The 26,817-nt window shown below is 38.6% G+C and overlaps 1 protein-coding gene across 6 annotated transcripts in view; it reads left to right on the top strand.

Annotated features, from left to right (window-relative positions):
- LOC144979706 (proton-coupled folate transporter-like) overlaps nucleotides 1-26,817 on the top strand; it is a 47,652-nt gene that overhangs the window by 14,449 nt on the left and 6,386 nt on the right. For all 6 annotated transcript variants that reach the window (XM_078926682.1, XM_078926647.1, XM_078926676.1 and 3 more), the window contains 5 exons: nucleotides 2,755-2,961; nucleotides 7,306-7,512; nucleotides 18,915-19,038; nucleotides 20,473-20,538; nucleotides 25,064-25,207. In XM_078926682.1, coding sequence (XP_078782808.1) covers nucleotides 2,761-2,961; nucleotides 7,306-7,512; nucleotides 18,915-19,038; nucleotides 20,473-20,538; nucleotides 25,064-25,207 — 742 coding nt within the window. In that variant the 5' untranslated portion in view covers nucleotides 2,755-2,760. The remainder of the gene's footprint in view (nucleotides 1-2,754; nucleotides 2,962-7,305; nucleotides 7,513-18,914; nucleotides 19,039-20,472; nucleotides 20,539-25,063; nucleotides 25,208-26,817) is intronic.

Genomic DNA, 26,817 nt, shown 5'->3' with positions numbered 1-26,817 from the left:
CATGGCTATATAAACCCACAGCAGACTGCAAATCGTCACTTGCTATTATTTGCACAATGCAGGGTTGATTGTGTGAGAACCGTTCGGGGCCGGAAATAGCAAGGCATAATGCAGGTTACTGTACTGCGTAAGTCCGTAAACGGGTGACCAAAACCATTGCATAGAAAAGGCAAATTTATGCAATGTCAGTCCGATAAAAAGAGTTCAGTAAAAGTCATAGAACAGAAAAGGCAGATCCGTTACTATGCACGTATGTCCCAATAAAGTATAACACAGAGAAGGCCAAAAGTGCGTTATAATAAATAGTAAATGTTGCCGGTTCGGTTACAAAATAAAAAGCAACGTATGTCGTAATATCACAAATCCATAAAAGAGTGTGATAATATAAGGTGCCCGTTAAGAACTTGTTCGGTCAAATATCCGTCCATATATAAAAGGATAGTGCAAAGTCTTGGACGTAAAATATATTTGAGAAGCACAATTGTTCTCAATATTTGTTGGGCCCTGTCCGGTACATAGTGAAGAAGTATCTACACTACACATCTTCTTCATGAAAAGTTAGATCAATGCTGCTACAAGAAAACAGAAGAGCAAACTTGAGACAACAAGACAAGATTTGTTTGTGTGTATTGTATTGTCTTTACGCGTTACTGAATAGGTACGTTTTGATTGCCAAAACCTTTTCATTTTGACATTTTCTTAATTTTAAATAAAATTATAGTTTAATTTATATCAGCAGACTTGTTAAATAATATAAAGCTATAATTTTGTGGGGACCTATTTTGTGATATCATCAGTACGAATGCTATTGGAAATATCTTTATATCATGTCACAAAATGTCATAAAACCAGTGACACACCAGAAAACCGTCAGATCATGCTTGACAAATTATTCGCTAGTAGCAAAGCAACGGGACTTTTGCTGAACGTCAAGAAAACCGAGTGCAATGTCGTTGACAAACAAAACCAAAATCAATCTTTTCACCTCACCAGCAACGGGGGAGCCATCAAACAAGTTTAAAAGTTTAAATATCTCGGTGCAACCATCACGAACGACGCTAGAGGTGTTTTAGAAATAAAATAAAATAGCGATCGCTAAAACTAAAAACACCTTCCACAACCAAAGACCTGTCGTCTTTGCCACCAATATCAAATTAAACATGAAACTTAAGGTGATCCAAACGTACATTCTCGTGTCTCTCCTCTAGGCGTGTGAAACCTGGACTCTGGACAGACATGTCAAAACCGCCTAGATGCTTTCGAAGTGTGGTTGTACAGAAGATTGCTAAACATCAAAATGATCAGATAGGTAGAAGTTTTGCATGGAATATGGAAACAATACCAAATTGTGAAAACCATCAGAAAAAGGCAGGTGGGCTCTCTTGGCCATGTGTGACGACGGGGGCTGATTGAAAACCTAACACTCAGTGGCTACATATAGGGAAAAAGAGCTCGTGGTCGTCAGAAGTTGGTGTCTTTGACCGGTTTAAGGCTATAAACGAGCATCATCCCTACAAACTCCGAGTACACGAGGGAGGCAGAGGACAGATTGTCGTGGAGGCCACGGATAATGAAATAACGACCCACTTCTCTCAAATACCGAAATAACTGGCTACTTATATTATATTATGGGAGAAAAATAATCAATAGAATTACTTGTATAATATTATAATATGAAATTTGGCATTTCGAGAAACAAATTAAAGAGCACGCCCAATGCATGGTCTCAATGAGAGCAATATTATGGGTTAGGTTCCTTGGTCATGACAAAAAAAGCCCAAAAAAGAGTAATATTGATATTGGAATCAGGGAGCGAAGTTATTACAGTGCCTTTTCCACTTGGTCCCCCCCCCCCCCCCCCCTCATTCCCTCTCGATACATATCATATACGAGTTGGTTGATTCTCCTATATTGCAGTGCGGTTATGCGGTCTTGTTATATAACACTCGCCTTCAGATAGGAAGGTCCTGAGTTCGAGTCCTGCTCTGAGCGGCGCATAGTTGAGTCCTTGGAAAAGGCTCTTTACTCACATTCTCTCACCGTATTCAGGTATAAAATAATTTCTGGTCGTAAAGACTTTTTAATATCTGCATAATTTGTTTTAAAAGTCTTTTGCTCTTCGGTTTTAAAAAGATGTTACGTTTTGTTGTTTTTAGGGTTAGATCTAGAGATTGTTTTGTCTTGCAAATTGTATTGTCATATTCTTAAATAGGATTAAAATCCGTTATTGCATCTAATGGCCTACTGAGAGAATACAATACCTACATCGTTTAAATCACCATGATATATTGATGTATTGTGGTGTTGGAGACGACATCTAGTCACTAAAGTCAACTGGTGTTGAGCGTCGTCATTAGTCAAAAGGATGACAGAGTTGATAAAAAAAAGTCTGGTCCCGACGTTGTGTCCACGGGGAAGGTACTTTACAGGCATTATTTCCTTTTTTTCAAGTGCGAATGTACACCAGGCTATAAACAGTGACTGATGATATTGTAAGAGTGTTATAGTTATAGCACAAGGGAAGCATAAAAGGTGACTTTGTTACCTGAAATGGACATAATAATATGATTTCAACTGGCTTCTTGTGGAAATAAATAAAGTATCGTGAAGCGCATTGGGAACGGGAAACCTGTGGAATGCGCTATATAAATGTCCATATTTATTTATCTATCTATTCATTTAAGAGAAAATGTATCGAACGGGCAATGAGTAATTTGATTTTTTTTTTGTTTCTCTTCTCATCTTAACTTTCAGGCCCTCATGTATAAGAAATCTTGTTTGATCCAATTCAATGACACGTTCTGTGATTTGATGGACAACAAAACTTTTCAGAGGCAGCACAAACATGAACAAGACATTATACAAGATGAAGCTTCTTATTGGACCATGGTGCAGCAAATTTCTGTGTCAGTTCCAACCACACTCCTCGTTTTTTTCTTCCTGGCCTCATGGGGTGACAAGGTAGGTAGGAAGATAAAACAAACAAAAAAAAACAAAAAGAAAACAACAAACAAAGCAGGGCGATTATGACCACGCTCTAATTGCGAGTGATAGGCTTGTTTTAACTTTGTTGTGCCTGCTGTAATTATCTATATCATAAGGTGGTCAGATAGAATAACGAATAAAAAACTATGGTAACGTACAGTACAGACACCAGTCGATCCGACAGAGAAAGTGGGACTGGAATAGACATCCTTAGAAAGCCAGTATCCAACATCACACGCCAGGCACTCCCGTGGAATCCTCAGGAAAATAAAGTAGCAGCTGGAGGGCAACACAGAGGATGAATTTAAGGAGAAAGTGGAGATAACAGTACAAAACCATGTCCGGTGGAGGAGTGTTGTTGATCGCCTATGCTCCTGGATGAGTGAAAGTCAGTAACGGGAAACATTTTATTTTGGTTTCCCAATAGAATAATGATATCATTAGTTGGGGTATTCTTACCTTAGTCTTAAATCTCCCAGCGCCAAGAGGGGCATAAGGTCTGAACATTTTCCTTCCATTTCATTCGGTCCTTGACTCTGCCAGGGCCCAATTTTGTATAAGCGGACTAGATTTAGTTCTTTAGTAGTCTAGTAAATGACTTGATAGTCGAAGCAGGAGACTTAAAAATCGAATTTTATGAACATTTTCTAGGCTCTTGGGTAGAAGTGAGCGTTGTACGGACGTCGACTCCATGTTATTATATGCTGGTAACATCAGGCTCTTTAGTACACGATGGCAGGTAAGATATCAGTCTTCATACTTTCAACGCGAAAGATTTCCAAAGAGGAAATTATCAACACATCCGTTATAGATATATTTCGTTCCGTTTCATATTTAAACTTAATATAGCCATGATAAATCAAATCACGTGATTTTGACTATCGACTGATCAGACTACAATGATATCCATAATCCATGGTCGACTGTCAATTCTATATTTAGGCCAATGAAAGTTTCATTGAAACTCGAACAAATTTGAACAAACAAAACAAAAAACCAACAAAAAAAAAACAAAAACAACAACAACAAAAAAAACAAAAAATAAAAAAACGGAAAGTGTGCTCTGATGAATCACAATATTTCAATCAGTTACAATGGCAGCAGAATAACTTTTGTCTCCACAATACTTTCTAATCGTTTTATTTATTTATTTTTTTTGGTTCTTTGAAGGGAACCCTTCGACTTCGAATCTCTGTTCACTCGCAACTCGCGAGTCCGATTAGATTTGGGGTATTTTTTATAATTTTTACTCACAAAAACGTATACTCTCGACGATCTGCATTTATCTTACAGTTTTTTAAAGCCAGTGTCAATAGCAACAGGACACTCTTTGCGTCTGTCACTCGTAACCAACGTATTGTTTTTCGGAATCGAATAAAAATAGCTGCTTTCTTGTCGACGCTACGATGCATTCTAGTAACTAGTCTCAGACTAAGGTTGAAGTCCAGCCTCAGCAGATGACTAAAACTTGGCCAAACTTAGTCCGAAGGTGCCGTGATTTTAGTCTGGTACTTGCTTGGTCAGCTCATATAAAATTCGATTTTCTCAAGTCCTTGACTATAGCCAGAGACTAAGCGTTAGTCCGCTTTCATTAAAACGGGCCCAAGAGTGTCATCCACTTTCATTCCTTTCTTTTTTCCACATCCCATGTTGCTGTTTTGGGCCTTCCTTTCCCTCTTGTTTCCCTCTGGACCACATCCTAAGGCCACAACAGAATCGTTCTTTTCCGCTCTCCTCAAGACATGTCCAATCTAGTTCGACCTCTTCCTTCACACCACCGCACTAGCTTTCTCTCTCTCTGCCATTTCCGAAATTCTTACATTGTTTACATGCTGTTTCAATCTTACTCTCAACATTTCTTCTCAAGCATTTAGTTTGGAAAGCATCCAGTTTCCTCTCTTCTTCTTTTGTTAGTTTCCATGCCTGGGAGCTTTTACCAAGTCCATCAAATGCTTCACTTGCAAATCCCATCCCTTTAAATAAGTATCTGATACTCCCCCTCCATCTTTACTAACCTCTGCTCGGGTGCTTCTTTTTTACGAAAAAGTAATGGTAAGTAAGCAGCAGTGGGGAGTGAACCACAGACTCAGGGAAGTGTACACCAGTGGGGAGTGAACCTGGGACTATGGGAGGATGGGGGTGTTTCTTTTTTACGAAACCAGCTGAAACCCACCGAAACCCACCGAAACCGAACAAAGTTATGGGAAGTAGGCAGCAGTGGGGAGAGAACCAGGGACTCAGGAAAGTGTACACCAGTGGGGGAGAGGACTTGGGACTATGGGAGGATTATATCAGAAGGGAAATGGACATGGGACTATGGGAGATGGATACCAGTGGGAATTGAAGCCGGACTATGGGAGTTGGATTCCTGAGGAGAATGAACCTGAGACTATAGGAGATGGGCACCAATTGGTAACGAACCTGGGACTCAAGGAAGTGCACACCAGTGGGGAGTGAACCTGGAACTATGGGAATAGGATATTAGTGGGAAATGAACCTAGGAGTATGGGAGATGGATCCCAGTGGGAATTGAAGCAGGACTGTGGGATTTGGGTACCAGAGGAGAATGAACATAAGACTATTGGAGGTGACCACAAATGGGGATGAACCTGGGACTACGAGAGGCAGATACCAGTGGAGACTGAACCCAAAATGGTACTTCTTCTTTTCGAAACCTACCGAAATGTCCAATGTTATGGGAAGTGGGCAACAGTGGGGAATTAACCAGGGACTCAGGACAGTGGGCACCAGTAGGGAGTGAACCTGTGATATAGGAAGAAGTTATCTGAGGGAAATGGACTTGGGACTATGGGAAGTGGATACCAGTAGGAGTGAACCCGGAAGTATGCGAGGTGGATACAATTGGGGAGTGAACCTGGAACTGTGGGAAGTGGACACCAGTGGGGATTGAACCCGGAACTAGGGGAGGTGAACACAAGTGGGGAATAAACTGGGACTATATGAGTTAGATACCAGTAGGGAGAAAACCCGGGAGTATGCGAGGTGGACACAATCGGGGAGTGAGCCCAGGACTATGGGATGGTAATATCAGTGGGGAATGAACGTGGGACTTTTGGAGGTTGACACAATTTGGGGTGAACCCGGGAATGTGGGAGATTGACACCAATGGAGAGTGATCCCGAGACTACCCGATGTTGACACCATTGAGAAGTGAATCTGTGACTGCGAGAGATGTACACCAGTGGGGATTGTACCCGGGACTAGGGGAGATGACACAAGTGGGTAATAAACTTTGGACTATGGGAGGTGGATATTATGTCAGTTATGTTCACCTCCCATACTCCCGGAGTTCACTCTTCTTTTGTGTCCACCTCCCATAGTCCCAGGTTTATTCCCTACTGGTGTGCATCTTCCATAGTCCAAGGTTTACTCACCACTTGTGTCCCACTCCCCTAGTCCCGGGTTCACTCCTCATTGGTGTACACCTCCCATAGTCCCTGGTTTATTCCCCACTTGTGTCCACTTCCCCTAGTCCCGTGTTCAATCCCCACTGGTGTCCACGGGTGTCTGCGGGTTTTGCGAGTGTCCACAACATCTATCTTTCCTTCTTTCACTTTCACCTATCTCCTTTATTACTATTCACTTTGATGCTTTTACATTTTCTTCTGTTGAATATGATCCCTGTCCAGTTTGCATACTTTTCAAGCCTCGTGATTTTGTTTTGCAGATTTTCATATTTTGATGAAGTGAAAGTAATATCGTTATCAAATTTATGGTCCTCTAGAATTTAACTGAAATACAGACTTGTAAGTTTGTGTACGTTGACCTAGCCTGATTCTATTTTGAAGACATCTTATTTTTGGACAGCAGAGTGTCGTTGGATACAGGTTTAAGAAACAAAGTACACGAGCTTTAAAAAAGAATAGAAAGGAAAAACAAAATCCAAACAAAAGCACCAAAAAAAAAACAATACAAAACAGAAAAAGAACAGACCAGACAACACCCCAACAAAACAAACAATAAAAAAAAATATAAAACCTATTTTGGGTTTGTCATCAAAGTGTATTGTCTTGACCAGAAATGGAGCCAGACATCGTTCTGCTTTGTCAAAGTTTGAAAAGCCGGAAAAAGAGAAGAAGAAAGGTAACAAGAACGACATGGACACATTTTTGAAGTGTTGAGTTTCAGTCAACAATAGAAAAAATATGATTTTGGTTTCCCATTAATCAATTTAGCTGCGTAAACCAAAATGTTTATAATCAGTTTTTTATTGCATCTTACTGGCCTTTTGTCTGACATTGTACCGTTCACCACTTTTTAAATTCATGACCCACTTTTCAATTTCGTCTTATTTCAAAGGTGGACAGAAAGATCCCCATATACTTACCACTTGTGGGTGGCTTCTGCTGTAACGGTATAAATTACTTTGGTTCTCTCTACATGGACTCGGATATCAGGATACTTGTTGGAGGTTCGCTCCTCAATGGTGCACTTGGTACCTTCACCACTTTCCTCATGGGAATATATACCTACATTGTGCATGTGGCAGCCCCTGAAAGTAAAACGGTGAGGATTTGAATGATGGTTTTTACTGGGCTAACTACACTTTTAGGTCATATATGTCTGTCTCTCATTTATGTTGAAAACGCTTGGTGCGTCAGTTTGGGTAACTCTCTCTCTCTCTCTCTCTCTCTCTCTCTCTCTCTCTCTCTCTCTCTCTCTCTCTCTCTCTTCCTTTCTTTCTTTATTTCTTTCTTTCTCTCTTTATCTCTCTCTCTCTCTCTCTCTCTCTCTCACTCTCTCTCTGTGTCTGCGTGTGTGTGTGTGTGTGTATGTGTGTGTGTGTGTGTGTGTATAATGTTATACTTTGTGAGACGTTACATGCTTCCATTAGGAAAAGTGTGTAGGGGGGCTTGAAAAAATAATCAAAATTGAAAATGTTTAAAAAGAGATAACCCGTAAAACTTGACGTTCTCTTTGCCAGTTCATGATAACGCCAAGCCTAGGGCAAACACAGACTTTAACCCTCCTTCCGCACTAGGACAAAACTGTCCCGGGACAAATTTGTTCTGTCCCATTGGAGAAAATTTCTATTCAAAAGGGGTTTCGCACTAGGACAGGACTGTCCCGGGACACACCTGCGCGAATGCATTTAAAAAAAAATTTTTTTACAAGATTCAAAAGTTTATTTGTAGGCAATTGTCAATATAACTGATACAAGAATATTATATTTTCATCAACAAATCAAGTAAATAAAATCAATAATAAAGCAAGGCAAACAATGATAGTAATAATGATAATAATAGTAATAATAATAATAATAATAATAATAATAATAATAATAATAATAATAATAATAATAATAATAATAATGATAATAATAATAATAATAATAATAATTATAATGGTGATAATAATAATGTAAAATCTTCTAATTAATAGATTAGTTATTTAATAGTTTGAATTATAAATTAATAATTTTAAAAATAAGTCCTTGGTACAACTCTAATAATTCACATTTTATGAATCAACATAAGATACGACATGACGATAATGATTTTTTACACTGTACAATGGGATTTGTTTACATAAGATTTATATAATCATGAAATATTCTTATAGCAAGAGTAATATTATTGCTGCTGCTACTACTACAACTACTACTACTACTACTACTACTACTACTACTACTACTACTACTACTACTACTACTATTACTACTACCACTACTACTACTACCACCACCACCACCACTACTACCACTACTACTACTACTACTACTACTACTACTACTACTACTACTACTACTACTACTATTACTACTGCTGCTACTACTACTACTACTACCACTACTTCTACCATTACGACTACTACATCTACAACAACAACAACAACAACAACAACTACTACTACTACTACTACTACTACTACTACTACTACTACTACTACTACTACTACTACTACCACCACTACAACTACCACCTCTTCTAGCACTACTTCTACTACTACAACTACTACTACTACTACTACTACTACTACTACTACTACTACTACTACTACTACTACTACTAGTAATGGATGAAATAGAGGTTGCATATTTCTGTGTTTTACTACGTGGAAAAAAAAGACAAATTGAAAGAGAAAACAATATTGGGTGGATCCTTTAATGACCCAAAGATTGCTCAAGGGTCAATTCCGTAGACTCTATGGTGATCTCCGATCTTATCTTAAAATGACTTTCTTGGAATCACCTCATTTTACCCAGGTGCAAATGAGTACCAGTTCGCTGATGAAAGTATCTTTGACGGACTAGCATCATTCAAGAGGATAATAGAAAGTCAGCATGGCTCGGTGGTACGGTCTTTGCTTCGTACCCGAAAGGCATCAGTTCGATGACCCGCTGATGCGCTGTGTTGCCTTGAGTAAGTCACCTCGCCTAGCTCAATTTGCGGCGCTGCACTGCGGCTAACACCTGGATTATACCTCGCCCTAGCTCAATTTGCGGCGCTGCATTGCGGCTAACGCCTGGGTTATTCCAGTCTTCCCTTGGAATAGACCCTCGAGAAAAAGTTCCCCTATGGGATGAAAAAGGGAATTTTATTTTTTTAAATTTTAAATTGTTATCTGTCTGCTCAACGCTACAGCAACATGGATAAGTTCCGGATTTATAAGCTTAGGAGGCAAGATGGCCGAATGGTTAGCGCGTTGTACTCTGGACTCAGAAGTTCTGTGTTCGATTCCGACCGAAGCCAATTTGTACTTTCTAGAGCAAGAAAATTTACTCCAATCACTCACTCCATTCAGGTGTAAAAGGGTACCTGTCAAGCTGGGATAGTAATCTGCGATAGACTAGCGTCCTGTTCAAAGGTTTTCAAACAAATACGTTAATTGTCCGCTTCACACTATTGAAACCGGAATAACTCCTGCACCATTGGCTACAAGGCTCTAAAGGAGTTAATTTGTCTTACAATGAGTCCAAGTGGCTCAGAAGGACTTACTTTAAAATATTTTCATTGAAAATTCCCAAAATAAATAACGATAAAGATAATTGATCCCACAAGGTACCGAATAGATGTGCGACCGGTTTTAGACACGTTACTGCTGTGTCACAAAGTGTGACACTTCTTAAATTATATTTATAAACATACGTTTTTAAATTGCCGAAAATGTTTATGTTGCTATGCCTTCTGTACGTCACATAGAATTATTTTTTGAATTGTTCTTGCTTTTTTATATCCAGAATATAAATAAATAAATCATAACTGTGAAATTGAATGTAAGCTTCAGTTTAATATACGAAAACAGTTAAAATGGACGTTTCGGGCTTCCCCTTCATCAACAATACATGATGAATTATAAACAAAAACATTGATGGGCAGGAAATTGTATGCTACTTTGTGAGGAAGCGCGAATTAAAACAGAGCAATAGACATTTATAAAAGGTGCGTACTTAATTATGTTGAAAGAGTGGAGGCGGGTAGGAACTGTGTAATGCAGTATAGAAGACAGTGAACTAAAATAAAGTGTGGACTATTGTTGGAAAATAAATACAATGGAATTGGAAATAAATACAAAATGTAAGGGATGTAGGTATTAATATATTAGTGGCATTAGCCGCAGCAGAAGCGTAGTAGTAGTAGTAGTAGTAGTAGTAGTAGTAGTAGTAGTAGTAGTAGTAGTAGTAATAGTAGTAGTAGTAGTAGTAGTAGTAGTAGTAGGGATGCAGAAAATAAAGACAGGCATTTCAATTTTGACACGGCGCCGACAAGTCTGGGACTTTTTTGTCCTAGTGCGGATGTCTGCTATATTTTTCTACTATCACAAACGATATGAGCACGGGACTGGGACAGTCCTGTCCCGTTGATTTTGTAGCATTTCACAACGGCTTGGGACACAACGGGACTGTTTTGTCCCGTCCCAATAGGTGCGGAAGATTTCTCTAAATTCTATATGTTACAGATTTGGGACAGGACTGTCCCAGGACAGTACTGTCCTAGTGCGGAAGAGGGTTAAGGGTTTCATTTACCTAGAGCCAATAAAATGCCTCCAATCCCTCTCACACCCATCCACCCTACATAACACTCCCAACCCTACAAATGGATAAGACGCCATAAGTGGGTCCAACTATGCAACTTAAGCTGAAAACTTAGATAATGTTGTTGATTTAATAATTACTACTGATTTGTTTTCGAAACAAAAATATTGGTGGCAATGAATCACAGGCCTGACTGGTCTGATTAAATACCAAAATTCGATGCCATCACGTAATTAACATATCATTTTTTAAAAAGTCCTTCAGAGCCATTAAGCCATGGAGCGGAGGTTTATCCCAGTTTCTGTAGCGTGAAACGGACAATAGCAATCGCTTGCTATACTTTGGATAGGACGCTAGTCTAAGAAAAGTACTTTCGCCAGATCTAACAGACCAAGCTACCCAATACTGCTGGGTGGACAGGGGGGGGGGGGAGCAAAAAAAAATCTCGACTGCATCCGGGATCGATCTTGGTCCCGTTACATGTGAAATGGGTGCTCTACCAACTGAGATAGCGGGACCCCAATTCACATAATACATGGTGTTATTTATTACTACCCGATAAAGAATTGAAATGGCTTAAAAACTAAAAATTATAGAAACATCTAATTTTTTTGGGCATAGTTTTCCATCACTATTCAAGTTTTGTGGGGGTGAAAATTTCAGGAAGATGCTTTAAGCCTTAAAATACAGTCGCGCTTTTTTAAAAAGGGAGAAATTTGCTTCAAGCGATGTTTTACCCAAAGATTGGAAGAAAAAGAAAAATGCGTCTGATTCAGTTTTACAGAGAGTTTATTTAACACACAATGTGGTTCATACCGTTTTAAAATCTAAATCTCTACATTGGATCTTCAATTTTCCCTCAACGTATCAAACCACTTCCTCCACTCTCTCTACGTGTTTGTAACATTGGAGGGTAAATGGCGCTGCAACTTTCCTTATCTTGATTTGGAAATGGTTGCAATCTCTTATTCGAATGGCATTAACTCTATGAAACAAACAAATACATAATTTAAAGGATGTGGAAATAAAATGCAAACTAAAAACCGAACGCAATAAATATTATCTATCATTGAAAATCCAGAACAACGAATTAAACAAACAACTTGCGAATATTTACACATCGAAAAGCGATCAGGCGATATATAAATCATGTAAGATACTTAACAACAAACGTCACGAAAATCTAAATAGTGGCAGACCTTACAGGCAAATCCAGACATATCTGACAACTATAAAAAATAATTCTAGATGGAAAGACGCAATCCATCCCATCGTTTTCAGGACAACCCCACCTACTATTCAAGCTCATAACCCCAAGGGAGGTAAGACTTGCCTTTAATAACCTCGGCAACAACAGGGCACCAGGAGAGGACGACAGAACTTTTAAAATACAGAACATCGAGATTGGGTGAGGAAGTGGCCGATTTGTTAAACCACGACTTTGAAACACACAAATCCCTCAACATCAACATGGGAATTTTAATACCTATTCCAAAACCTAGGAGGTCCACCCCAACATCTAAGGCCAATTACTTTGCTTAACACTATCAGAAAGACACTGTCAATTTTAACTTTGAACAGGATTAGGCCATCCATTGAAGCATATATCTCACCTAGCCAAAGTGGCTTCCGCCAAGACAAAAGTACTGCAGATGTTGTATGGACGCATACATGGTTTGTGGCGAAAACCTTGGCAAAAAAATGCCACCATTACCATAACAGGAATAGATTTGTCCACAGCTTTCGACACAGTAACCGACATGCCCTTCTAAAGATCATGGAGTGCATTATTATAGAAGATGAACCCAGACTTGTCCGATTTCTGCTGAGCGAAACATTGGTTAAAAATACAGAATCCATGGGTTCTCAATCGAAAATCCATTATTTATCAACATAGGTACACCTCACGGAGACAGTTTCATCGCGATCGTGTTCGTTGTTTATATGGAAAATTCACTAAGAGATGCAGGAAAGCTATTACCTATAGCACAAACCGCATATCGCTTACGCGGACGACATCGACTACATCAGCATCGACCAAATTGACATCGACAAGATAAAACTTACATTGGAAACTGTCATGATATTGTTTTCTGTTTAGAGATAGTTCTATTTGTCACTTTATGTTTGTAATTGATCTGTGTCTGTACTGTATTGTCTAACTCTTTGTGTTTTAATTTCTTTCCAGATCATGTCGATTTAAATGTTGAATAAAGCCTATATTTTGTATGGCAATCTTTCGAATTACTTTCTAGTTTGACAACAATTTATTCAACATTTAACATGGAACGATTCCTTCGACCTGAGCGGTTCAGCGCTGAACCTAATACGCCTGATGCATCAAAGCAATGGAATCACTGGCTCTGTACATTTAACAACTTTCTCTCTTCGTTACCCGAACAGGCGGCTGACAACAAACTCAATCTGCTCGTCAATTCCGTCGATCCTATCGTCTACGAACATATTGCTGATTGTACTACATTTGATTCAGCTGTTGACGTTCTGAAGATCATATACGTGAAACCAAAGAACGAAATATTCGCGAGACACGTCTTGGCTACTACAAATCAAGAACAGATCAATTCCTTGATCAGTTCCTTCAAAAGTTGAATGACTTGCCAAAGAATGTGATTTTAAAGCTGTCACTGCTGATAAGAACAGGGATGACTGTATTCGAGATGCTTTCATTTGTGGCCTCTCCTCTAATCAGATCAGGCAGCGACTCCTCGAGAATAAGACAATCGAACTTATGGCCGCTTATGAACAGGCTCGATCCTTGAAGATGGCTGAAAAACACTCTCAGAACTACAGCACACCAACTACTGTGCCTTGTGGCAGCACTGCTCCTTCGCCTTCTGAAAAGGAACTTGACTCATTCAATGCTGCACTCACGAACTCTAAATGCTTTTTCTGCGAGTACCAACGACATCCTCGATCAAAATGCCCTGCTAGAGAGGCGCTGTTTAAAAGTTGTGGAAAAAAAGGGCATTTCCTAAAGGTATGCCAGTCAAAAAGTAAAAACGAATATGCATCTGCGACAAACCCGAATACACTCAGTTCAGCCTTTTCAGCCGCGGCTCCCGCTAGTCTCTACAGAGCTGTTATTGACGTGAAATTGTTTAACAAGCCCGTTAAAGCGTTGATAGACACTGGAAGCTCCGAGAGTTTCATTTCAACAGAGATCGCACAAAGTCTCCAATAGAAGATTTTCAAATCAAAGAAAGAAATCTCCATGGAGTCTACTAATCATTCCAGTACAACCAAGGGTCATTGTTTTGTCTCTTTGGAATACCAGGGACGTTTCTATGAGAGTGTGAAATTTTCCATCCTGTCAGGTTTGTGTTCTGACTTGATTTTAGGCCATGACTTTCTTGAACAGCGTGATGGAGTTCAAATATCCTTCAAAGGTTCAAAGCCTACTTTCTCCGTTTGTAGTCTCACTGCTGCAAAAAATCGAACCTGTTTCTTTTTTCAAGAATCTCCTTCCAGAAGTCAGACCTATTGCAACAAAATCTAGACGATTTTCATTACCAGACAAGCAATTCATTGACTCTGAGGTTCAGAAACTTCTTGACGAGGATGTGATTGAACTATCTGATTCTCCATGGCGAGCGCAGGTATTGGTGACAACTAACGAGCGACACAAGAAAAGCATGGTTGTGGACTATAGTCAGACCATCAATCGCTTCACTCTGCTCGATGCATATCCACTTCCAAACATTAATGAAATGATTGAAACAATTTCAAACTACAGTGTCTATAGCACCCTCGATTTGCAAAGTGCTTACCACCAGATCCCAATAAAAGACGAGGAGAAACTGTATACGGCTTTTGAGGCCAGTGGAAATCTCTGCCCATTCAAACGAATTCCCTTTGGAGTCATTAACGGAGTGGCTTGCTTTCAGCGCATCATTGATTCCATTATTCGAGATGAGAAACTGAGTGACACATTTGCTTACTTAGACAATGTGACAATCCGTGGCAGAAATCAACAAGAGCATGATGAAAACCTTGTGAAATTTCTCAGGTGTGCCAAAGAACATAATATAACATTCAGTGAAAGTAAGACTATCCAGTCTGTTAGACAAATCAAGTTACTTGGATTTCAAGTGTCCAAAGGTTGCATTCAGCCTGACCCTGACCGATTACGGCCACTGAGAGAACTTTCAGATCCTCACAATATCAAATCTCAACAGAGAGTGATTGGAATGTTTGCATACTACTCATCTTGGATACCTCATTTCTCGGATAAAGTACACCCACTGGTCCAAAAATAACACATTTCCATTGTCAGGAAAATCCAAGGACTCGTATGATCTTTTGAAAAAGGATATTGAAAACGATGCTGTGGTGACAATTGACCACAACGCTCCTCTAGTTGTAGAAACCGACGCTTCTGAAATTGCAATCGTAGCAACACTAAATCAAGGTGGACGTCTTTTCAAGAACTCTGAACCACTGTGAAAAGAAGCATTCTTCTGTTGAAAAAGAGGCTTACGCTATTGTGGAAACCCTTCGAAAGTGGAGGTACTATCTTCTTGGGAAGCATTTCAAACTTGTGACAGATCAGAAAAGCGTTGCCTTTATGTACAGAAATTCTGCAAAGGGAAAAGTCAAGAATTATAAAATCCAAAGATAGAAGATTGAACTGTCAAGCTACAGTTATGACGTTGTGTATCGACCTGGAAAAGACAATGTAGCGGCTGACGCATTTTCAAGGGAGTTCTGCTCATCTACTGGTTCAGATTTAGAAACTTTAAAAAGCCTTCACGACTCACTCTGCCACCCTGGAATTGCAAGGATGAACCATTTTGTCAGGTCAAAGAACCTCCCCTATTCCGTGGATGAAATACGAACAATCTGCAACAATTGTAGGGCTTGTCGTGAGTTAAAACCTTCATTCTACAAACCGCAGAACTCCAAAATGGTCAAAACAACTCAACCATTCGAGCGTTTGAGTGTGGATTTCAAGGGTCCCTTGCCGTCATCGTCCAAAAATCGGTATCTCCTAACAGTTATTGATGAATATTCTCGCTTCCCTTTTGCGTTCCCATGCTCCGATATGAGTTTATCAACTATCATCAAGTGCTTGTGTCAATTGTTCTCATTGTTTGGAATGCCTATTTCAATACATTCTGACAGAGGTGCTAACTTCATGTCAAGTGAGCTTCAAGATTTCTTGTGCAAAAAGGGTATCGCCTCAAGCCGAACGACCCCATACAATCCCCGGGGAAATGGACAAGTAGAACGTTTGAATGGAACCCTCTGGAAAACTATCACGTTAGCCCTGAAATCACGTGGTTTGCATGGGAGTCAATGGGAGTCAGTGCTTCTTGACTCCTCATGAACGAATCTTCCGCTACAATAGAAAGCCAAGCACTGGTACAACACTTCCTAGCTGGCTGACTACTCCAGGAACTGTTTTGATGAGGCGTCACGTAAGAGCCTCTAAATACGAACCATTGGTGGACGAAGTGGAACTGTTGGACGCTAATCCGCTCTATGCCTACGTAAGACTTCCTGATGGCAAAGAAACTACTGTGGCTTTGCGTCACTTAGCCTCTGCTGGTGAAATGACTACTGCCCAAAGTTCCAACGAAGAATCACCAATGGCGTTTGACAACAAGAGCGTAACTCCACATTTTCAACCTGTTCAAAAGAATGTGGGAAACAATATTTTACCTGAAACTGTCCTAGAACAGCTTGATGTACAAACTGTGGAAGCCGGTGAATGTGCAAAAATCTGCCTTGGACGAACCATCAGTCTCTGATCCTAACAGTCCTAATGAGCTTTCTACACAAAACGAATCCCGTTCAAACTCCAGAAGGAGTGTCTTCATTCGGACGAGACCATACAGTTTACGAAAAGAGAAGCATAATTTTAAATCTCTTGCCACATACAAGGGGGGAAGAATGTCATGATATTGTTTACTGTTTAGAGATAGTTCTATTTGTCACTTTATGTTTGTAATTGATCTGTGTCTGTACTGTATTGTCTAACTCTTTGTGTGTTAATTTCTTTCCAGATCATGTCGATTTAAATGTTGAATAAGGCCTATATTTTGCATGGCAATCATTCAAATTACTTTCTAGCTTCACAACAGAAACCACAAGCTCCTTGTCAACGTCGAGAAAACAAACATAACGATTTTATCAAAGGAAGAAAACAGCTGTCAAAAGACGAAAAAAAATGGGATCACTACTTGGAGATAAGGAAGATATCCAGAGAAGAAAACAACTCTTTACAACTGCTCTAAACAAATTACAGCAAATATGGTTAAGATAGGAGAAAAGCAGAATAACAACAAGGATCAAGCTTTATAAGTCCCCTGTCAAAGCTGTCCTCATTTACAACTGGAACATGGGCTATTACTCGGAACGAGGAAGAAAAACTAGACACATTCCATTGAAAACAACTGAGAATCATGCTTAACATCCAATTTCCTACAAAAACTACAAACAAATCACTCTATTAATAAAAGCAACTAAAGGCCACTCTCAATCAAAATATTAGAAACAGTTTGCTTTGTTTTGCTTTCTATTGTTTTTGGGGGTGTTTATTTTTGTTTATTTGTTTGTTTGTTTGTTTGTTTTGTTGTTTTTTTAAAAATGTCTTTTGATTGTTTGTTTGTTTGTTTTGTTGTTTTTTAAATGTTTTTTTTGTGTTTACTTTTGTTTGTTTGTTTTGTTGATTTTTTCTCCTTTAGTTTACAATTTCCCTTCTTTTTTAAATTTTGGTTGTTCTTTATATAGTTTGCTGTTTTTCCGTTATGACTATGCTCAAGCTTGATATGGAGACATCGTACCACTGGGCTATCTAGCCACGTGTATCCCTAGTCATTGCTCAAATTAATAGTTGTAGATAGACTACGATTTTCGAGGATCGTGTGAATTGTGAAAAAAAGAACATTTAAATAGTATTATGTAAGTTATATGATATTCAACACTTGCTTTAATGAGAGGATCGTGTGTGGCTTTGCGGGCGTGTGGTTTAGTAGTATGACACTCGCTTTAGGACTTGTATGTCCCTGGTCTGGGTCCATATGGGCGAAGCAAAGTTGAGTCCTGGGAAAAGACTATTTACCCATATACTGCCATCGTATTTAAAGTGTAGATTGTATCCCTGACCGGTTACAGTGTTGTTTTTGACGAAACGATTTTCAAAAATAGTAATTGCACCTTACAGTGTACAGGCAACATGTCTCGTCCTACATGTTAAGTGTTATTGTTAGTTTTGGACCTGTGTTTAGCGCTTTGAGCATATTTAGTGGATAATCCTCTGTATAAAAAGCTCAAGCTTTCAGGGTTCCATTACCCTAGTATTTTGAGAGTTTGAGTAATCTTACAGTCCAATCTACTAAAAGATGCGTATGGCATACGTTTTTAAAGACTCGCTTACTGAGAGTTGAACTTACATTTTCAGAGTCACGTTTACTACGAGGTTTAATGGTGGAATGAGTTTCGATTGTTTCATTTATAAAAGAATCTATGTTTATATTATGAGCTTTTCGAGTCATATCCATCGAGAGATTTACATAGTATGCTCTTCTAAGTGTTTTGAGGGAGACTATACATGCTATCAACATCCCATTGACCATGGATGGGTTTTAATGGTCGTATACGTTTTCAAATGTGGAGGCAACAACTGGCAAAAAGATAATCATCTGTTCCGCAATGGACCTTGAGCGTGAAGAATGACGTTCCATGCATGGCATTGAACCTATGTAGGGGGAAGGAACTCCAGTAAGGTAAGTTTCCAAAGTCGATGGTCTCTCGTATTCCCATTTACTGACGGTTTTAGGATTATTAACGACCTTTCAAAGTCTCATTTACTGGCGGTTTTGGGTCATTTATGGTCGTTCAAAGTCCCATTTATTAGCTACATTCTATGACAAGAATGAATTGCCAACAAATTTTGTAATTTTCCTTGCAGGTTCGTGTGGGTATTGTAGAGGCCATGACATATATGGCTGGTGGTGTATCTGTCTTTGTCTCCGGTATCATCCGTAGAGAGGTGGGATTTACCAAAGTCTACATCATCATTATGACATGCCAAGGCAAGGAAACACACACACACACACACACACACACACACACACACACACTCCCTCTCTCTTTCTCTCTCTCTCCCTCCCTCCCTCTCTCTCTCTCTCTCCCTCTCTCTCTCTCTCTCTCTCTCTCTCTCTCTCTCCCATACTTTAACTGGGGTGTTAATCTACCGAAAAGTATTTTTGCCATATACCGTTGGATACCGCTACCCAGCCAGTACTGATGATCAGATTATTAATTTTGTAAACTAGTTATAATGTCCATAAAGACTAAAGGAGGCCATACTTGGAAACGGTTACAACTTGGAGTTTCCAATTTATTGTGAAGAAAATCCAGTTTATCTCTCTTACTACCACACAAATGTTGCGTCTGTCTTCAGTACTTAAGCTGTATGGATGGGCTTTGGATCGGATTTGGAGTCATTGTACATGTGTGCTGTTATGAAGCTCTCAATGACATTGTAACGATCGCCATTTTGGCACCATATTGTTTGCTGTCCATCACCTATTGAAAGCTTTGACTTGCTTTTGTCAGACTAAAAGATCGCTCGCTGTCCCATTAGGGCTGAGACAAACGTTCGTGAGCAACCATGCAGTCATGTGGTTTTCCTTGAGCGAAATTCTGCGCATGGTCATCGGCATTTCAATCCTGCTTCTCTGAGTTTTGCTCTTTTTTTATGATGAAATTTGGAATTCATTCGCAGTATCTCCAACTGGTGCAAAGGGTTGTCTCATGATTTTTTGGACCTGTGGTCTATCATGGTCAACAGAAGTCCTTCTTCTTTTCCAATAGCTTGGAGGTTGGAGACAGTTCTGTGATCGTAAAATTTGCTTAATATGATATTATTGATACTGAATTCGGAAAAATGGTGGAGCATTGCAATATTTCTTGAAGAAATGCCAGCAGCATTCATGCCTATACCAGATGGCTTCTGACAACCTCTGAGAGGCTTGGCATACTAAAACAGTTTGTAAGAGTTTGTGTGAGAAAAATGGTTATGTTTCAGATTAAAATGTGTTCTTGCATATTATTATATTGTTTTCCTGCGTTACACAATATTTCTTCGCAATAGAATGCACATAGCAACCGACGCTTTTACGACCCAAGCAATATCAATTTTTCACTCATTAATGAGCTGTCGATTTTACTTTCTTTTTTTTTTTTTTTGCTCTCCGTTGTAGCCTTAATTAATGTACAAAATAGTTTTTTTAATCTTGTAGAGCTGAGACATTTTGTGTAGAATTTATTTTGCTTTCACACTGCAGTCGCCATTTTAAAGTGTATGTGTTTGTCATGACGCTATGCGTAGTTAAGTTGTGGCCAGTTTATATTGACGCTCAGTATATTTGTAATTACTTTATTTCCAGTTACATAAGATTTGCCTTCAGTCCAGAGGTCTTTGTCTGGTCATAAATGTATAATTATCAATTTATCTTTCACAGCCTTTGCGATACTATATTGTGTTTTCTGCCTACCAAGTGTTAAACCGGCCAAACCAAAAGATTCATGTAAGTGCATGATAAATATTGTCTCACAAAACATCGCCATTATATATATATCTATATATATATATATATATATATATATATATATATATATATATATATATATATATATATATATATATATAATTGAATCGTGTTTGATACAAATATGGTACGAAAAGTGATCGACATATAGTAATGGAGCGAATTATTATTTTTTAAAATATTTACCACAATGTTTGAGACAGTCTACATTAATGTTTCAGGCTTAATTTGCCATCGTCAGGACTGAGTTGTTTTGTTGACTGTTGTTGTTTCTTGTTGTTGAAACAACAACAGTCAACAAAACAACTCAGTCCTGACGATGGCAAATTAAGCCTGAAACATTAATGTAGACTGTCTCAAACATTGTGGTAAATATTTTAAAAAATAATAAAAAATAATATATATATATATATATATATATATATATATATATATATATATAAATGTGTGTTGTGTCTGTGTGTGTGTGTGTTAAGCACGTCTGAGCACGTCTAGTGGATATTGCGCTATATAAATGCCCAAGTTATATATATATATATATATATATATATATATATATATATATATATATATATAGAGAGAGAGAGAGAGAGAGAGAGAGAGAGCTTTCCCTTCCTGAAGATAGCGATTGCTTAAAACAATATTATAGAAAATGAACAAAATTACACTTGAATTGTTTATTATTATATATATATATATATATATATATATATATATATATATATAAACAATTCAAGTGTAATTTTAATATATATATATATATATATATATATATATATATATATAAATATATATATTATATATATATATATATATATATATATATATATATAAACAATTCAAGTGTAATTTTGTTCATCTTCTATAATATTGTTTTAAGCAATCGCTATCTCCAGGAAGTGAAAGCTCTCTCTCTCTCTCTCTCTCTCTCTCTCTCTCTCTCTATATATATATATATATATATATATATATATATATATATATATATATATATATATATATATATTCGGACATTATTAAGGATTACGCCGACTGAGGACGTGTAAAGAGACACAGAAACGAATCGTCTCGGCCACAAAAAATGTGAGTGACAATTTGTATTATATATATATATATATATATATATATATATATATATATATATATATATATATACATATATATGTGTGTGTGTGTGTATATATATAAAAATATATATATAGTAATTTTCAAAAGAAGCTAGACAGTTTGTATTTGTTTTTATCTCACATAAGAGAAAAGACAGTTGTACGTGTTGTGTATCTTAAAGAAGAAGACAATTTTGTTTTCTTTCTATTGATGTATCCTTTATTGATACAAATGAGGAGCAGATGTGGACTGCCAAACTTATCGCTACCAAAGTTACACTTTATAAAAACTTATAAAAACCCACACAAAACATTAAAATCAGATATTAATTTGACATATTATGCGTTTCCACGCAACAGTTGCCAAGCTGAGTGAGCGTGGTTTCTAATATCAAAACCCGTAATTCGTCCCTTTGAAGCCAGTTGTTCGACTGAGATGGGCACGTGAACACCAGAACTTGAATCAGATTATGTGGGACGGCGTTATATTTACAGACGGATCCCTTTTTGAAGTTGATTCTAGAGACAAACAGATTTGGATTTCATGCTATCGACGTCGAGGTGAAAGTTTTAATGACGAAAGCATCATTGAAGTAACACATCGAGGATATGAATCTGTATTGATGTGGGAAGTGAGAATTGGTGGTAGAAAAGTTAATACGTATCAACCAAAGGCACAACTCAGACCTAGACATCAGCGATTTTCTTGAATAATCAAGTGGTGATAATTCAGCATGATAAATCCTCATAACACAGAGCTCAACAAATATATGAATTCCTAAACGATTCAAATGTAAGGGCAATGAACCTGTGGTCGGCAGTGTCACCTGACATCAAACCCATGTCGGATCTTATGAAAAGAAAGCTTTTAAAAAAAGAAAGTGAGAACACTGTACAAAATCCGATGAACCGTTCGTCAGAATAAATACTATTTGGAATGGCATATCAGCAGAAACAGCCCATCAGCTGACAGAATCAATTAGGCAAAGTGTTGTTTCATCAATTCTAACAGTGGGCATACAAAATACTAGTAGTAGTAGCGTATGGCTACACACATCTCCATACTGGTAGTCTCCAGCCAGTCTTTAGATTCGTCACCGCAGTCGAAACCTCCTGCCTTTGATTACCCCACCTCCCTCGGGCATGGTATTTGTCCAATATTCCCTCCAGGTTTCCCCAATATCGAAGTTTTTCAGTTCTCAGTGGCTTTCTGGATTTGAGTCGTAATGTTCTGGGAGCTTCATGTATGATGGTTTTTAATGGGGTAAATTATGGTGAGGTCTTTCAGTTTGTGGGCTAGTTTTGGAGTTGCCTCTTCTCGCCTGAGTTCTGGTGGTGCGATTGCGCTTATAGTTGGGAGCCAAGGGCTTGGTGTTGATTTGAGGTATCCTGTTATTATGCGCATGGATTCTCGGAGTTTGATGTCGAGAATTTTCGTGTGGGGACTTCTTGTCCAAACAGCTTGGTCATTGCTTGGCCTCAAGTTTCTATTGGGGACATAGATGTCTAGAAGGTCTTTAACTCTCTCCTTAACGATCATTTTCAGTATTTTCCCAAAATGGCAGGCTTACCCAGCAGAAAATTAGATTTTTTAAACTCAAACAAGCTCACTACAAAACAACTTTATGTTCTTATTAATTAAACAAAGGTCATTCTTCAAAGTTTATGATGTACAAAATAAATCTGAAGAAGAAAAATGTATTTTGTGTCGTAACAAATGTGACGATTCTGCTGCAGGTGGAAAGGAGAGAGTTAATATAGGAGGGACTGTTAGTGCTAAAGGATTTGTAAACAACAGTACAAATCTTATAGCAACTCTTTTTTTCCACAGGAAGCCAATGTAACTGACGGAGAAGGAGAGTTGATGACGGGTAATTTTGGTCATTGCGTACCATGAGTCTGGCTGCGTTATTTTGAGCAACCTGAAGTTTACTAATTTTGTCTTTAGCTAAATTCGCCCAGAGGAAGTTACACTAGTCCAATTTGGATAAAATAAGGGAATTAATTAAAAGTTCTGCTATATGCTTCGGTATTAAATGACGAATTTTGCTTATTTTTTTCATTTCTATGTACATAGATTGTATGGATTATTCACGTGGCTTGGATAACGCCAGGGTTTTTTTTTCTTTATTTGGAAATTCTATTGTACTATTTCCAAGAGTAATAGGTGATTTATTTCCTGCCTAAATGCCAAAAGTTGTTCAATTGTTCCTCTTTGTGGTCTAAAACCTCCCTGCTGGTATCCATTTGTCTACATAAGGGGCGATTCTTGTAACTAGAACTCTTTCTAGTAATCTGTACAGGCAGCATAGTAGTTATATTGGTCTGTAGATGGATGGTTCTGTAGCTGGTTTGCATGGTTTCAGGATGTCAATGATCTTTGTATGTTTCCATGTTGTGGATATTGACCCTTGTTCGTGATATCTGTTACGGTGTTTGCCAACCAGTCAAGTGCTTGAGGTCCAACATGGGTAAGTATATCTAGATAGATCCTTATATGCCTGAAGCTTTCCCATTTATCATTTTATTCAGCGCTTCTCTCATTTCATTTGGTGAAACTGGCATTGAGAGGAATAGGCATTGAGGAGGTTGTAATTTTATTATTCGCTGGTATTCTTTCCTAACGTTTATCTCAAATTTGTGTTTTGGTATGTGCTTTCCTCTTTGTTTTATTTATTTGGCTATTTTATCCACCCCTATTGATGGCGCTTTTCTTATTTGGGATGACTCAGGATTTAGTTTTTTTATTGTTTGCCATTCATGGCGGATCGAGTGACTCAGGTCAAATTTTTCGACCACCTCAATCCACCTTTCTTATCGGTTTTCATGCAGACTGTCACAGTTCCTCCGCTATATTTTCATCATGGGTGTCCTCATACTACTATTAGCTATCATTTCTCTGGCGGAGGATTGCCACGTTGTCGTCGTGCAGGAGCGTGAGTACCTTAATGGTCCTGATGATGATGCCAGCCTAAATACAATCATGCTGGAACAAAGCTGATGGTGAAATGTCAGACTAAGAATGATCGAACCCGGCGTCCAGACAAGGCCTACCTTCTCCTGGGCCCACATCTCCACAATACAAAATACTGAAATGCATTGTGTGTAATGATTTCAATTTTGTGCTCAATTTTTTTTATTACTAGACTAGTTTTAAAATATATGCGAGTTTGTTTTCAACGGTTTTCAAAAATTTAATAAATTATAAACCAAAAGAAAACCAGTTTTGTCTAGTTTCCTAAATAGAATATATATATATATATATATATATATATATATATATATATATATATATATATATATATATGAGTGGGCTTTATCTATTTGAATATATCTATGTGTGTCTCTGATGATTTTTCATTTAAAAACTGTAACTTACTATTAGCTGTCTTTTCCAGCCAGTAAGAGTTGTTCCAACTCCTGGTGCTTCGGTGCTATCGAAGACATGATTGCTTTCCTCAAGAAGAAAAGGCAGGGGAAGACGACATTGTATATTTGGCTCTATGTCATATTAATCAATCTCATGATGCTGGGGACTGCAGGTATGACATTTAAGGTTTGATTCATGTCATATTGTGAACTGATATCTTAATTTGTGGCTATGTGGTCTAGTGGTATGACACTCGCCTTTGGATCGAAAGGTCCTGGATTCGAATCCTGAGTTGGGCATAGTTGAGTCCTGGAATAGGCTCTTTACTCATATTCTCTCGCCGTACTCAGGTGTAAAATGAGTATCTGGCCGTTAACAGCGTTGTTTCTGTCCAAAAAAGAAATTGTATTATCGCCTAACAGGTGTCAAGACTCGTCCTACATGTTAAGTGTTGCTGTTGGCTAGGGACCCCTTGTAAACCGCTTTCAGTATGCTTAGCGGATGTCGCGCTATATAAAAGCTATATATAAAGGCTTAGAGCAAAGACCAAGGTCTGCAAAGTCCTCTTAAGGGAAATGCTATTTGCAGATGACGCAGCGGTGATGGGCAGGTTTCCCCACGTATACAGGGAATTCGGACCGACAACCAGCATCAAAAAAACAAACGTCACCTGACCCAGGATGTCTCCTCTACGCCAGCAAGTCGCAATAACAACGATGAGCTAGAAGTCACTAATCAGTTCACACACCTGGGCACACCTGCATCCTCTCACTTGATGCTGAATTAGACAAGCGCATCGCCAAAGCTGCCTCTGTCATGGCACGTAACCGAGCAAGAGAGTGTGGACCAATAAGCAACTCACTTTGAACATTAAAGTCTACCAGGCGTGCATACTCAGTCGCCTACTACGGCAGTAAATGATGGACAACATGTGCCAGACATAAGAACCGCCTGGAAAACTACCACATTCTCTGTCTACGACGAATTCTCGGCATCAAATGACAGGACAGATTCACCAACACTGCAGTGCTAGAAAGAGCACATTACCTCAGCATGCATCTCATGCTCTGCCAGCGACGTTTACGGTGGCTTGGTCAAGTACACAGGATGGACGATGGACGCAAACCCAAAGACATTGTGTTTATTGAACTAGCTTCTCGACGTCGAGCTTTGCGTTTCTATGATGTCTGCAAGCGAGACATGAAAATGGCAGGCATCAACTCAAACACATGTGAATTGCTTGCTGACGGCCGCAGTGGCTGGAGATATGCGGTGAGGGAATCAAGAGAGATGAGGAGAGAAGAGCAAGGAGGAAAGAGGGGCAGCAGAACCAAACACTAAACACACAGTCAAACTACATGCAAGGATTGGGCTGCTGAGTCAAACCGTTGCTGCTCTCAACAAGACCAAAATCACACAGGGCGCAAACCATCGTTTCTTGAGACTAAAAGCTCAAGTTTCAGTTTTAAAAGTTTAATTGGCAACGAACTCGATTGACATGCTAAAGATTTTTATGTTTTTATTCCGTGCAGAATTAGGTTGTTTATATCATGACCCGCTGCTCACCCAGCTATTATCGGATAGCTTTGTTAGATCAGGTGGAAAATATTTTCCGTCAGATTAGTGTCTTATGGCATCAAGGAATGTGTTACTGTCTGCTTAACACTACAGGAAAAATGAGCTTTTATATAGCACAATATAAACTAAACGTGCTCAACGCAATTTAGAAGAGGTCCCAAGCAAGCAGTAACTCTAAACATGTAGGACGAGACATGACGCCTT

This window comes from Berghia stephanieae, chromosome 1 (genome assembly GCF_034508935.2).
Source record: "Berghia stephanieae isolate SIO BIC M18660-M18661 chromosome 1, UCSD_Bste_1.3, whole genome shotgun sequence".
In the NCBI taxonomy this organism is placed as follows: Eukaryota; Metazoa; Mollusca; class Gastropoda; order Nudibranchia; family Aeolidiidae; genus Berghia; species Berghia stephanieae.
This window is presented reverse-complemented; position numbering and strand designations above follow the sequence as displayed.